At 46.9% G+C, this 15463-nt stretch overlaps 1 protein-coding gene and 1 pseudogene across 4 annotated transcripts in view; one reads left to right on the forward strand and one right to left on the reverse strand.

Moving 5' to 3' along the window:
* Positions 1 to 4946: 4946 nt before the first annotated feature.
* ABHD2 (abhydrolase domain containing 2, acylglycerol lipase) overlaps positions 4947 to 15463 on the reverse strand; it is a 120795-nt gene continuing 110278 nt past the window's right edge. For all 3 annotated transcript variants that reach the window (XM_033189070.1, XM_033189068.1, XM_033189071.1), the window contains 2 exons: positions 14601 to 14685; positions 4947 to 12436 (listed from right to left, as the gene is read on the reverse strand). In XM_033189070.1, the coding sequence (XP_033044961.1) occupies positions 12240 to 12436; positions 14601 to 14685 (282 nt within the window). In that variant the 3' untranslated portion in view covers positions 4947 to 12239. The remainder of the gene's footprint in view (positions 12437 to 14600; positions 14686 to 15463) is intronic.
* LOC117070240 lies at positions 5494 to 8477 on the forward strand (annotated as a pseudogene). The gene has a single exon (XR_004431839.1). The product of XR_004431839.1 is annotated as a vesicle-associated membrane protein-associated protein A-like (transcript).

Raw genomic sequence — 15463 nt, forward strand, 5'->3', positions numbered from 1 at the left:
GGCAAATACTGGTTGATCCCTGTCCACTGACTCCCATCTTCCCCCGAGCCCCGAGCTGCCAGGTGCCCTCCTGGACACAGCCCAGGCCCACTCTGAATTTGTGGCAGCTCTAAATATATAAATGAAATCAGGCACATGCTGAGCAGAAGACTCTTGGGGCGGCCTTAGCTCCTACTCAAACCCGAATGGGATGCTGGGGTCGTCCCTAAAGTCAGCAGGACTTGGACCTTAGCTCATGGACCCCGTCTGATAAGAAAACTCAGTGGCTTTCTGAGGAAGAAGCCACAGGGTTGGGATCCCGTGAGCCGGCTCTGACTGTGTGCTTGCGCTGCCCCCTGCTGGCCGTGCCCTGACATTGCCCCTCCAGGGACAAGCTGGGCAGGAGGGTTAGCTGGGTGGGCTGTGCCAGACCTTGCCCGAGAAGGTGGTTCCACTTTTGGGAAAACGTGTTTGAAGACCACCAGTGTTAAAATCTGACGTGCTCAGCCTCACAAAATCCCAGCTGCCTATGTGTGTGATTCCTACAAATGGCCCCCACATTATTGGAGAGAGACAATGAAATACTCCTTTGAAGGCCACCAGCTATGGGAAGGGGAACGACAAAATATGAATTTTATGACAACCATTTGGTGCCCATAACAACTTCCTTTCTGGCGACATCTGTTTTTTTTGTTTGTTTGTTTGTTTTTGTTTGTTTCTTTCTTTCTTTTTTTTTTTGAGACAGAGTTTTGCTCTTTTTGCCCAGGCTGGAGTGCAATGGTGAGATCTCAGCTCACCACAACCTCTGTCTCCTGGGTTCAAGCGATTCTCCTGCCTCAGTCTCCCAAATAGCTGGGATAAGAGGCATGCGCCACCACGCCCAGCTAATTTTGTATTTTTAGTAGAGACAGGGTTTCTCCGTGTTGGTCAGGCTGGTCTCAAACTCCTGACCTTAGGTGATCCTCCCGTCTCAGTCTCCCAAAGTGCTGGGATTACTGGCATGAGCCACTATGCCTGACCCTTTCTGGGGACATCTGGGATGAGGCAGGGATTCTGCCTCATCAAACTAATTTGAGAGCTGGAAGGTTGCAGCGATGCATTTCTGCCATGCTAATGTGGTCGTTGGGAGAATGCAGACAGCAGAGTCTGGAGGCAATTTCATCAAGCTGTGGGTGGAGGTCTCAGGAAGGAAACTGGCGCCAGCTTCAGAGAGCCTCTCAATGAGATTGGCCACTGCCTCGGGTTTACCCAGGGGAAAGTGGAGGAGGTTAGTGCTGCCTGGGGGCCTGGCAAAGCCTTTCTGGAAGAGGTATACCTTTCTCTTAACTCAAGCTAGCAGGGAAAGAGGTGAAGTGGACCACTGCTGATCCTACTTTTTTTTTTTTTTTTTTTTTTTTGAGACGGAGTCTCACTCTGTCACCCAGGCTGGAGTGCAATGGTGTGATTTTGGCTCACTGCAACCTCTGCCTCCCAGCTTAAAGCGATTCTCCTGCCTCAGCCTCCCGAGTAGCTTGGATTACAGGCGCATGCCACCACACTCGGCCAATTTTTGTATTTTTAGTAGAGATAGGGTTTCACCATGTTGGCCAGGCTGGTCTCGAACTCCTGACCTCAGGTGATCCATCCTCCTCAGCCTCCCAAAGTGCTGGGATTACAGGTGTGAGCCACCATGCCTGGCCTCTGATCCCACTTTCTGTTGGGGGCTTGGCTCTGGAGTTTAGGAAGCTCAGAAGTGTCAGATATGGAAGCCTGTGGGATCTCCTGGAGCCTCACTATTCAAAGGGTGGTCCAAGGAGGGCTGGACCTGAGAGCTCCCAAGCTCCAAGGCCACATCTCAGACATGCTGCATCAGAATCTGCATTTTTAACAAGACCCCCAGGGGACTGCACATTAAACAACCAATCAGGCCAGGCACAGTGCCTCACACCTGTAAGCCCAACACTTTGGGAGGCTGAGGCAGGAGGATTGCTTGAGGCCAGGAGTTCAATACCAGCCTGAGCAACACAGCAAGACTCTGTTCCTATAAAAAAAAAATCAGCCAAATGCAGTGTAGTTTTAGCTACTAGAGGCTGAGGCAGGAGGATCTCAAGTCTGGGAGTTCAAAGCTGCCTGAGCCATGATCACACTACTGCTCTCCTATTAATAATGGGCAACAGAGTGAGACCCTGAGAGAGGGGAGAGAGAGAGAGAAGGCAATCAATGCTTACAAAACAGTGGTTGTCTACCTCCCTGCAGGTGTCTCAAATGTGCACTGCCTAAACCCTGCATGTCGACATATGGAGGTGAGGATATGGAGGAACCCACTCTAGTAAGTATTCATATCTGTGGGTTTAAAGGCAAACTTTGCACGTGAGCAGAGAACAGAGAAGGCTGCAGGAGTCCTGTGGGAAGACCGCAGCTGATAGGCTAAATGTCCCAGAACTTTTTCCACTGTGGGGCTGTGCCCGGAAGTTGCCTTGCCAGTAGGCAGGACACGTAGTACACCTTGATTTCTCAAGGTGGCCACATATGAAGAAGGAAGAGACAAAGATAAGGGTTTGACAGTGCACACAACGTGGCTCTTCAGCACTTCTGAGCCCAGGAATGTTTTTGGAAACTATAACCAGGCCGGGCTCCGCTTTCCTCGAAGTCCATCAGTTAGATGCCTTGGTGTGGAGCTGGACCACGTCAGACACTTTTCTAGTAGTTTCTACCTTGGAGATGACGTATGAGTGGCAACCAAACAGATAAAGCCAAAAACACTGTCCAAAGTAACAACGGCACTCTGAAAAATATCATCTGAACCTCTCAATTATCCTGAGGTAGGCATTTTTAGTATAATTATTCCCATAGGAAAATAAATAAATAAATAAATAGATAGATAGATAGATAGATAGATAGATAGAGGTTAAATTCTGCTTAGGATCAAAGAGCTAGAAATGGCGAGGATGGGACCCTGACCCAGCACCTCTGGCTCCAAATCTCTTTGGCTCTGTTACCACTCATGCTTTGTCTCCAATGTTTGTTTTATTTATTTCTGGGGGTGGGAGAGGTGCAGGTAGGAGAAGGGAGAAGAAACAATGAGATGAGAATTTCATACATTTCAGGTTAATTTCACCAACTATCATCAGATGAGGAGGAAATGACTTTAAGAGGAAACCAGTCATCAGTAGAGATGCTGGGGTAAATGTGGTAGGCAGCATGAATCAAAAGGAAGGTGTGGGTGACACAAAGCCACATGGAGAGAGGTGTTTAATTTAGCCCCTTTGGGGGAGGGGTTCACCAGTCCGAGGCCAAATTGCCTGTCATGTCTTTCAACCACTCCGATATAGGGCAGCACTTTCATGGAACTCCCTCTAAAGACACCCAAGAGAGAAGTGAGGAGGGGAGGCTGTCATATGAAGGGCCATCCAGTTAGGTGTTTGATCTTCACCAAGGGAAAGTACTCCCTATAGGACTAGAGCAGAGAGGCCTGTTAATGAAAGGTAAAATAAAAAATAGCATGACTAGGGCAGTGAGTGAGGTGTCACTGAACACAAATGCTGTACGGCTGCCTCAGGAGAGGGCAGCTGTGTGCTACTGGTCCTGCCTGACCCCATTGGCATGCAGCTGGCACTGACCCGCCTAATGCCCTGGACCTGAAATCTCTTCCATGTAGTCTTCCCATAGGTAGTATTCTTTGCAAGTTGGTTTTCTTGGGCCAAAATAGTCTGGCTATTTTGTGGGGGATATGAATCGAGGGGAAGCTTGCTTACCAGAGAGGGATGAATTTTGAAATTTGGCACTGGGCATTTTTAGGTCTTGTTAATGCACAACTTCTAAAGCTAACACTCCCCACCCTGCCTAACTTGACAAAGGTTTTGTGTGGCCAAAGAGGGAAGGGAGCTGTGAGTGTCTCTTGGGGTTGGTACAACCTTCCTGGCTGAGCCAGTGCTTGGTCCTAGGAGACCTTAGCTTGGGTTCAGACAGATTCAAATAAGAAAACACCACCAGCACTCAACCAACCCAATATAATCTTAACTTGGGAAATGTTCACTTAGCCTTTTTTTTTTTTTGATGGGAATTTCACTCTTGTGCCCAGGCTGCAGTGCAGTGGCGCGATCTTGGCTCACCACAACCACCGCCTCCTGGGTTCAAGTGATTCTCCTGCCTCAGCCTCCCGAGTAGCTGGGATTATAGGCATTCGCCACCACGCCCAGCTAATTTTGTATTTTTAGTAGAGACAGGGTTCTCCATGTTGGTCAGGCTGGTCTTGAACTCCCGACCTCAGGTTCACCTCAGACCTGCCTCGGTCTCCCAAAGTGCTGGGATTACAGGCGTGAGCCACCGCACCCAGCCTCACCTAGTCTTTCCAAAGAACATTATTGGAAAAGCATACAAATCACACATGGCAAGCACCATTTACACCTTGCCTTGCATTTTGTCTTCATGATTCACTTTAAGAAATGATTAAAACACTGAGGCTGGGCATGGTGGCTCACAACTATAATCCCAACACTTTGGTAGGCCAAGGCGGGAGTACCGCTTGAACTCAAGTTTGAGACCAGCCTGGGCAACGCAGCAAAAAACTAAAAACTAAGAAATTAGCCAGGTACAGTAGCAAGTCCCTGTAGTCCCAGCTACTCGGGAGGCTAAGGCAGGAGGATTGCTTGAGCCCAAGAGGTCAAGGTTACAGTGAGCTGTGATCATGGCACTGCACTCCAGCCTGGGCCACAGAGCAAGAATCTCTCTCTAAAAAATAAAAAAAGTGGAAAACAGAAACTTCACTTATTTTAGTTCTTGGCTTTCTTGCCTAGAGAAGATGGTGGTGTGAAGATGCTTGTGGCCCGGTCAAGGTTTTGGTATTTGTTTGCGAGGACGGACTAACATCAATTGTGGTGCAAAAATGGGGTTTTGTGTATTTCCGTTAATCTCATACTTTGGTGAAGACACAGGAAGAATCCTTTCAGATGGAAAACTGCCACTATACAAAGGACACATAGCCACACCACATTTTTAGTCTTTATTTTTTAAGTAAATTCCATTGAATCAAATATAACAAAATTACAGTTTTTGCTTGTAATGATCTTTGTTCACCACCACACAATCATAGTAGAACCAAAGTAATATGAGAACATAAAATGATCAAGGACATCATTGTTTAGTATAATTTCTTATTAAAGGTAAATATCCCCATATTTAGAAAAAATTGCATTGCTAGTTGCAAATCTTAAACACCTCAATGCTGAAGGATCCTGTATTTCCCCCCGCAAAGATCCAGCAGCACAGAGGCTTTCAGAACACAAACTCAAAAATACAGTATTTTCAGGGCAGCATTTTAAGTTTCAGAAAACCCAAACAAAACAAAACAAAATCAGAATTAGGAATGTGAAAGTGATGGTTCTCAAAAAGTCAATCTGGAAGCAGATCTGCCAACATAAGAATGTGGCTGAACAGAGTCTAACCAGGAAAAGGAGAGATGCAAACTCGCTCCCCCTCCCGGCTCGCCATCGTCCCCCGCCCCCAGTGAGCAAACCGCCTCCCTGCTCTGTGCTGTCTCTCTGACGGCGTCCACCTCCGGGGCCATGGCGAAGCACGAGCAGATCCTGGTCCTCGACCTGCCCACAGATCTCAAATTCAAAGGCCCCTTCACAGATGTAGTCACTATAAACCTTAAATTGCGAAATCCATCGGATAGAAAAGTGTGTTTCCAAGTGAAGACTACAGCGCCTCACCGGTACTGTGTGAGCCCAACAGTGGAATTATTGACCCAGGGTCAACTGTGACTGTTTCAGTAATGCTACAGCCCTTTGACTATGATCCGAATGAAAAGAGTAAACACAAGTGTATGGTACAATTTTTGCTCCACTGAACACTTCAGATATGGAAGTTGTGTGGAAAGAGGCAAAACCTGACGAATTAATGGATTCCAAATTGAGACGTGTATTTGAAATGCCCAATGAAAATGATAAATTGAATGACATGGAACCTAGCAAAGCTGTTCCACTGAATGCATCTGAACAAGATGGACCCATGCCAAAACCACACAGTGTTTCACTTAATGACACGGCAACAAGGAAACTAATAGAAGAGTGTAAAAGACTTCAGGGAGAAATGGTGAAGCTATCAGAAGAAAATCGACACCTGAGAGATGAAGGTTTAAGGCTCAGAAAGGTAGCACATTCGGATAAACCTGGATCAACCTCAACTGCATCCTTCAGAGATGTCACCAGTCCTCTTCCTTCACTTCTTGTAATTGCAGCCATTTTCATTGGATTCTTTCTTTTTTGGAGATGGAGTCTCACTCTTGTCCCCCAGGCTGGAGTGCAGTGGCATGATCTCGGCTCACTGCAACCTGTCTCCTGGGTTCAAGCAATTCTCCCACCTCAGCCTCCCGAGTAACTGGGATTATAGGCGCCCACCACCACACCCAGCTAATTTTTGCATTTTTAGTAGAGACGGGGTTTCACCGTGTTGGCCAGGTTGGTTTCGAACCCCTAACCTCAGGCGATCCACCCACCTCGGCCTCCAAAGTGCTGGGATTACAGGCGGGAGCCACCATGCCTGGCCTTCATTGGATTCTTTCTAGTGAAATTCATCTTGTAGAGTGAAGCATACAAAGTGCTATTTCTTTTTTTTTTTTTTCTCTTGACCAGAAAAAGATTCGTTTACCTACCATTTCATTGGTAGTATGGCCTGCGGTGACCATTTGTGTGTGTGTGTGTACAGCGCCATATAGGCTTTGCGTTTAATGATCTCTTACGGTTAGAAAACACAATAAAAACAAACTGTTTGGCTACTGGACAAATTGTATATTACCAGATCATCACTAGCAGGTTTCAGTTGCACATTCAGTCCTTTATGAAATTCATAAAGAATTGTTCTGGGAAGTGGGGAGCGCCTCTGCCCAGCCCGCATCCCGTCTGGGAAGTGAGAAGCCTTTCTGCTTGGCCGCCCACCCTCTGGAAAGTGAGGAACGCTTCTGCCAGGCCCCTGCCCCATCTGGGAAGTGAGGAGGGCCTCTGCCTGGGGGCTGCCCATCTGGGAAGTGAGAAGCGTGCCTGTCTGGCCGCCCACCCTCTGGGAAGTGAGGAGCGTTCTTCCTGGCTGGCTGCCCACCCTCTGGGAAGCAAGGAGCGCCTCTGCCCGGCTGTCCCACCATCTTGGAAGTGAGGCGCCCCTCTGCCCGGCACCTGCCCTGTCTGGGAAGTGAGGAGTGTCTCTGTCCAGCCACTGTACCTTCTGGGAAGTGAGGAGCGCCTCTGCCCCGCCGCCCACCTCCTGGGAAGTGAGGAAGGCCTCTGCCTGGCCACCCACCATCTGGGAAGTGAGGCATGCCTCTGCCTGGCTGCTGCACTGTCTGGGAAGTGAGGTGCGTCTCTGCCGCCCGCTGCCCCGTCTGGGAAGTGAGGAGTGCCTCTGCCCGGCTGCTGTGCAACCCTCCAAGTGTGAAGTGACAGCCTTATGTGTGATCTTTTTGCTCTCCCCAAGTTTGCATTTTCGACAATAATAGTTTACTTTTTAAATAAAAGTTTTAAATTGGAGAATAAAAAAAACTAACTTCAGCTTCTTATTAGAGATGCATGAAAGCTCTACCCACATACATGCTAGGAAAAACAGTTCAGAAAACACGGGGGACTGGCTCTTCCAAAAGAAGCAGCTGTCTACTCTGTGGCCTACTTCCAAGGGCCACTGTGAGAGGAAGCCTGGGCTGCAGCGTTCGGAGGTAGCAGCAGCAGAGAGGGGAAGGAAGCAGGCCTTGCCTTGTGTGGCATTCCAGTTCCCTCTGTCAGCAGGGGCCAGATCCCCCTTCCTTAGCTTCAACTACAATTTGGCAGAAGCAATTCTAGGGTAACTGGGGGCAGTAGGGGGGTAAGGGGTTTACTTCCCTCTGCTTAGATAACAGAGGTAGAAGAAACACTTTCCATCAATTGCTTGGCCTCTAAATGCCACAGGCAGGCTACTTTTCATGGCTTTTCAAAGCATCCAAGCAATCCAAAGTGGCTTTGAACAGCAGAGTAAGGCCAAGAAGAGTAAAAAGGGGCCAGAGCTGAGGTGTTTGGGCCAGTTCTGGGTCACTCATACTGTTGAGGGAGGGATGGGTGCATAAGATAACAAGGAGCCTCAGGCCACTTGAGGAAATTCTCTGGTTTTGCTGCAGCTTAGCTTCAAACTTCCACAGCAGAAGAATTTGAATTCTAATGCCACAATATTGTTTGTAATACTAGGGATTCTCTAGAGGCAAGTTAAGGCTTTCTGGGCAAAGAAAACAATTCCAGATGATATTGTGACAGAATGCTACAGTGAAATGCTTCTTAATGACTCTCCTGTCCTGCCTAAAGGACAAAGACCTATGAGTGACTTCAACTTGCTGTGATGTTTCAGTGATCTTTACTTCAGCTCTAAGTCGGAATCAATGGCACAGGAAAAGAAAAGCCTCTTACATCTCAGACATCTGCTTGCCGAGCAAACACAAACAAGAACACGTGTATTGTTTCTCAGGAGCTGGCAAAATAGATCTCAAGTCACACAGTTACAAAGACAGCTCTCATTCAGATGCCGGGCATATAAACTCAGCTACCCAGAAAGTTCAGCTTTAATGAAGACCGTAGTTTTAGAATGAAAGCCTGAGCAGGAAGGATTTCTGCCCTGGGAATTCTCAATGCTCTGGCTGAGTCACACTGGAGGATGGAGATAGGCTCCTCATTCCAGCGGCCAGCACCTGCCACAGTCACAAGACCACCCTCAGAATAGCAAGGATCTTACGATGACAATGGGGACTCTGAAGAGAAGCCAGTCAAAGACACAGGGCTTTGGACAAGATCAAGGGTCTTCACCAGGAAAGCTTAATGCAGAAGCCCCCTCCCTCCAAGTCCCCATGAGCCTTGAGCTTTGACATAGCTGTTTCCACCTGCAAGGGCTGGAGAAGCCAAGTTCACACAGATGTTCAGCAATGTTCAAGCAAATGACGTGTAAATAGATGAAATGGTCTTAGAGATGGTCTAAGAGGAGGGAACAGGCTCAGAGAGATGAGGTGATGTGCCCATGATCCAATGTGAATTAGAGACCATTAGGACAGAACTCAGGTATATTTCCACTCTTATGGTGACTCATAAGGTTCCCAGTAAGCGTAAAATGCTGCAGAGAGGTTAAAAGAATATTGCAACCAACAGCCTTCTGCTTTCACTCTGCTCTGGAATCATTCGTGTAAACTCACTGCAGGAAAAGATAACAGTTTTCTTCAAGTCTGTTAAACTCACTTCTAACATAAAAACATTAAAGAAACTTGACACAGTTTTTTGAGTCAGTTAAACCTAATTTGACTGGAATCAGTTACTTATAAGTATCTTCAAATTGCTTATGAGACACGGAGTACTACAGGAGAGATGTGGGTGCTTCTCCCCACTGGTTTTTAACACATTATTCCTGCAATGGAATTGTCCAGTTGATGCAATTTATAACCTCAATTTGATTCTAAAATATAATATTCAAATACTCTTTAAAAATTAAGCCTTGTTTTCGCCCAAATAGAACCTTACTAGCAAAAGGGGGATTCACATAATCATCAGAAATGAATGACTTTGGGAAGAAAGGCAAGGACACCTGGAGGAAGGAAAAAGGATGACCTATCTATAAACTGCCACTCCCTCATTTATCAGGCAAGTTTGCAGCTCTGTCAATTCAATGCCTCTGTGCTCTCATTCAGGGACAAACAAGAATTCTCCTGTAAGACAGCCACAGTCACATTCACATTTCCATGCCTAAGAGCCTGAAGCTTGAACAAAGGGCTTCAGTTAATTTCATGTGAGCCAAAATGGAATGTGAGTGCCATTCAGAGTCACACACTAAAAAGATTTCAGCTGGGACACTGGCTCCCACAGTCCTGGGGGAGCAAATTCCGGTTGTGTAGCAACAAAGGCTATGCTGCCAGCCCTGCCTGTCCCCCACACAGGCCACCAGGACTGCCATGCAGACCAGGCTCCCCCTCCCCCACACGGGCCACCAGGACTGCCATGCAGACCAGGCTCCCCTTCCCCCACACCGGTTTGTGTGACAACAGGGCTGTCTTTTCTCTTCCCAAATTTCTGAATGGAGCTAGTACCTGGGCCAGCCACTATTTTGCCAGAATAGGTTAAGGGGTGTGGCCTCAGGCATATGAAAGGAGCCTCTCGCTCTTATGTGGTGGTGATTCAATCCTAGGATGTTATTGCTTGGTTTACCTGTTCTCATAAAAAGCCTTGAGAAATGAAGGTAGTAGTGGCAGAAATATGACTATCAATCGTCAAGATCACAGCTGTAGTTGGGTGAAGGGAAAAGTAACAGAGGAGAGAGACTAGCTTCCAAATTGAGGGGTAAAGTGCCAGTCTGTGCTAAAAGAACATGAAAAGGAAATGTATTAGAGAAATAATACACCGGGGGGAAAGTCATAATGATAGAGGTTGGCAAGTGTCAGAAATTATACCAAAGCAAAGTTGAGACCACAGAAATCTCAATTTTCTGAGACAAGGGCTGTTTTTGATGTTATTCGGATGATTTGGTGATTGTCAGAAAACAACTTCTTCAGGTTACGGACGTTCCCGTCACAGTCACTTGGACCCGTGCCCAAACCACACCCACCTGTGACCCTGAGGGTTGGCATTCAGGTGCTCAGGTGGCTCCTTTGATCCCTGAAACATCCATGCAGACCCACTACTTATATTCCAGTCTGTCCTGGAGTCAAAGGAGATGAAGGAGGGAAACTATCTTTTTAAAGTATCCAGGCAATTGTCATAGTTCTGTTTAGTTCCAGATAGCAACTGCTGATTTTTCAAAGTGCAGGGTTTTTAGATATTCAAGTACCACAGGATCGGAGAAAAGGAGTACTTGAAACCTAGAGTTGTGTTTTCACTTCAGAACACACACTTTGGAAACACCTATCCAACAGACTACAAATATAGGCTATTAAATTAAAAATCTGGTTTCAAAATAATACCCACTTAGGTTGGAAATATCTTTCTCCAAACTCAGGTCCAACTTTTGAATTGTTTGGTATCAAAAAGCAAAGTTAGAGGAACTTGGGTTTAAAAACTAAAATTACAAGTGAGTGCTTAAAAAAAAAAAAAAAAAAACACCAAAACATCTTTTTATCGAGTAAGGGACACACAGACACACAAAAGGCAAATGATGATATCTACATGCTTAGACTGGGAGAGCAGCTCCCAGGCTCCCCTGGAGGGATGTTCTCTCAAACCTCAGTGAACTGAGTTTGTCATTGAACTTTGAACCTGGTAGTGAGCTCAGCAATCTACCTGGTCCAAGTCCCCCATTTTAGAGGTGAAGAAACTGAAGTCCACAGGGACTTTGTTGAGGGTAAAAAGCTGAGCCAGGGCACAGCCCAGATGCTCAGCCCACCCAGAGCCCTTCTGAGACATCACACTGTGGTCACACGAAGGCAGCTCCACAGCTGGCCTTGCTGCTCTGGAGAGCATGGGAGCTAGGGGACACCCCTGATTGATTATGAATTTCAATAAAATGAGCTATGAAGATGTTTCCAATTTAAGGGCGCTGTTGAACAGCATTTCCAAAATTTGCTTGGTGATGAGAATCATCTGGGGCACTTGTCAAAAATTAAAATCCCCAGGCTCCTTCCCAGACCCAGTGAATCAGCCTCTCCAAGGGCAGGGACCTGGGAGGCTGAATTTTTAACAAGTGCCCCACGTAACTCTCAGCAGCAGCAAAGTGTAGGGAAACGATCTCAGAAGATAGGGTGAAAACTTGGCTTGTGACTCAAAGGAATTTCCTTTGCCATTTAAGAAGCCACACTCTGGCCTGGGAAGCCTGACTTCTCAGGCTTCCAAGCTGAGCTGTGTCTTCAGCATTGACTTGGAAGGGTGAGCTCTTTTTAAGGTCTACGTAAGGACACATACAAACCACCACAAAATGACACACACCCTTCACTGTTCTCAGGGAAAAGCCTTTTGGTGGCAAAGCAAAATTGCTATTCAGACACATTTTTAATAGGCAAACTAGATGTACTTGGCTTAAAAGCAACCAGATGCTGAAACTGGACAGAAGGCAAGAACTCTGTCACTTGTCACCATGACTAATAATGCAATGGAGAAAACCAGTAACTAAGCACAAAAATAGCCTGGAGCTCCCAGGAAGAGCTGCCTACTCCGAGACAGGTGTGCATGGTGGGTGCCCCCTGCTGATGGTGTGAGGTCAGATCCAGGTCACTGAGGGAGATGGGAGACCTGAAACAGGGGGTGAGGGGACGCAGCTTCCAGAGGAGGGCTGCTGGAGCATGCCAGAGTCCAGAGGCCTCACTCCAGGTCAGCCTCCACCTGCTCTGTGTCAGAGCACTGTGACTTGTTACGCTCCCATTGGCAAATGGCGTTGGCGTACTCCACCACCAGCTTATCCATCCATGTCAGGGGCTCGGGGAACAGCACAGAGCCTTCAAAGAAGCCCAAGTGGCCCCCATGCAGAGGCAGCACAAACATGACGTTCTCTCGTTTCTCTGCAGGGGAAAGGCAGCTGAGTGAGTTACTGTTCTCTAGTTTGCTCCAGGACAGGAGGTGCAGAGGTGAGCTGGCTAGGGTAGCCTGGGCTTTCCCCACAGGGGCACTCACCTGAGTGGGCATTCAATCTCTACTCACTCTGCCTTGTTCACCAAAGAGGGGGCAGGCAAGACAGTGGCACCTAGCAGGTTTTAGAATACAGCTTGGCTTTGGAGCTGAATGGGCACCAGCTTACACCCAGGCTGGCCCAGATGAATTACATCAGAATCTCTGGGGTGGGAGGTTGAGGAGGCGTGAGGGAGGGGAATTCCCAAGTGTTGGTATTGCTCAAGCTCCCCAGGTGATTCAATGTGTTTCCTAACTTTGTGCATCGAAATCACTGAGGATATCTTATTAAAATGCACATTTTGATTTAATAAGCCTGAAGGGGGAGCTGAGATTCTCCAGTTCTAAAAAGCTCCCAGGTGATGCCCATGCTAGCAGTGGGAGCTGGGCTCTGAGTAGGGATTCATGGCATGTACAGTATCATTTACTAGAGAACAAGGAGAATTCAGTGGAGTCAATGATTTTTCACCACAGACATTTATCTTCAAGATTGGTTTTTTTTGGTTTTTTTTTGAGATGGAGTCTCGCTCTGTCACCCAGGCTGGAGTGCAGTGGCACGATCTCGGCTAACTGCAAGCTCTGCCTCCCGGGTTCATGCCATTCTCCTGCCTCAATCTCCCAAGTAGCTGGGACTACAGGTGCCCGCCACCATGCCCAGCTAATTTTTTGTATTTTTTTTTAGTAGAGATGGCGTTTCACTGTTAGCCAGGATGGTCTCGATCTCCTGACTTCATGATTCGCCCGTCTTGGCCTCCCAAAGTGCTGGGATTACAGGCGTGAGCCACCGCGCCTGTCCTATCTTCAAGATTCTTAAAGCTGCATGTTGTGTTAAAAGATGCCTAAGCTCTCAACACCACATGCTAAGTGGCCATCCTGAGAAATAATAACCTAGAGCTTAACTTTATTTTTTATTTTTGATTTTTTTGAGACAGAAGAAATTACTGCAACCTCCACTCCTGGGTTCAAGCGATTCTCATGCCTCAGTCTCTCCAGTAGCATGTACCACCATGCCCAGCTAATTTTTGTACTTTTAGTAGAGATGGGGTTTCACCATGTTGGCCAGACTGATCTAAAACTCCTGACTTCAAGTGATCCGCCTACCTCGGCCTCCCAAAGTGCTGGGATTTATAGGCATGAGTTACCACACTCGGCCCAGTTGCTTCTATTTTTATGTTTAAAGCAGATGGAGAGGCTATCACAAGAGATAGCAGAACGGGATTTTTTGTTTTGCTTTTCAAGTCAAATTTTATTTTATTTTTTAAATATTTATTTATTTTTAGAGACAGAATCTTGCTCTGTTGCCCAGGCTGGAGTGCGGTGGCACAATCACAGCTTGCTGCAGCCTTGAACTCCTGGACTCAAGTGATCTTCCTGCCTCAGCCTCCTGAGTAGCTAGGACTACAGGCATGTGCCACCAGGTCCAGCTAATTTTTTTTTTTTTTTTTTTTGAGACAGAGTCTCGCTCTGTCACCCAGGCTGGAGTGCATGGAGTGCAGTGGCGCAATCTCGGCTCACTGCAAGCTCTGCCTCCCAAGTTCATGCCATTCTCCCACCTCAGCCTCCCCATGCCCAGCTAATTTTCAAGTTTTTTGTAGAGATAGGGTCTTACTATATTGCCCAGGCTTGTCTCAAACTCCTGGCCTCAAGTGATCCTCCCACTGCAACCTCACAAAGTGCTAGGATTACAGGTGTGAGTCACCGCACCTAGTCCCGAATTTTAAATCGAAATATCTCTTTATGTCAAACTCTCAAACTTAAGGGAACCCTAACCCTGAGATAATTTCACAGAACATCAGGTGACTCCCCAGAGCCCTACTGGCTATGAATATACATGGTGGTCCTGTCTCATGCCCTGGGAGGAACATGAGGGGAGCCTGATGCCCAGGCCCCATCATAGCCTGAGGACTATCAGGCTACACAAAATAAGAACACTGACTGCTATGAGATGTCTTTCCCTAAAGAGGGTGGTCTCCAGGAGATGACAGCATAGTGAAGGTGACAGAATTTACTGTGGCAATTTGCTGAGCTGTTGAGAGGGCAGTAGGAAGAAACATTTACCTGAAAGAGATTTTGGAATGGTTAGAAGACTTTCATGCACCAACGGATCGTCAGCTGCATTAACTAGCATGAGAGGAACATAAATCTGCAATAAGAAAATAAAGCAGAATTAAATGACTGATTCCCATTTTCAGACCCCATTGATTCAAGGCTCAAACTCACTGCTGGACATATTTTTGAAGCAAAGGGAGGAAGGTCACAGTTCAGCTTGCTGAACAGGTAGAGTAAGGACCCCTTGTATTCCCTGGCAGTGTGATGAGTTACGTCTGCCATTGTGATTACTGCCCTGGAAGCAGGAGTGTACAGAACCAAAGCTTCCTGATGATCATCAGAGTGTTTCAGATTAGCCATGCCTTTGAGGAAACGACTTTATAATGAATTATGTACATATTAATTCAGTTTATATCATGGGAGGGAAAAACGAAGTGCACTCCACACCAGACAAAAGAGATTCTAGAGGAATCTAGGCCAAGGCTGGGCACAGTGGTTCATGCCTGTGATCCCAGCACTTTGGGAGGGTAAGGTGGGAGGGCTGCTTGAGCCCAGGAGTTTGAGACCAGCCTGGGAAACATAGTGAGACCCACAACCCAGTCTCTATTTGTTAAAACAAACACAAAAACAAAAACAGAACAAATCAAAAGAATCTAGGTCAGGTGTGTGGCTCATGCCTATAGTTCCAGCTACTCAGGAGGCTGAGGCAGGAGGATCATTTGAGCCCAGGATTTCAAAGTTGTGGTGAACTATGATCATGCCACTGCACTCTAGCCTGGGAAACAGAGCAAGACCCTGTCTCTTAAAAAGAAAAAAGAAAAATAATCTGAAGGTTGAAAACAGGAGTAGGCTGGTGGATATTGGAAAACCAT

Source organism: Trachypithecus francoisi, unplaced genomic scaffold (genome assembly GCF_009764315.1).
Source record: "Trachypithecus francoisi isolate TF-2019V2 unplaced genomic scaffold, Tfra_2.0 Lachesis_group3, whole genome shotgun sequence".
Taxonomy (NCBI): domain Eukaryota; kingdom Metazoa; phylum Chordata; class Mammalia; order Primates; family Cercopithecidae; genus Trachypithecus; species Trachypithecus francoisi.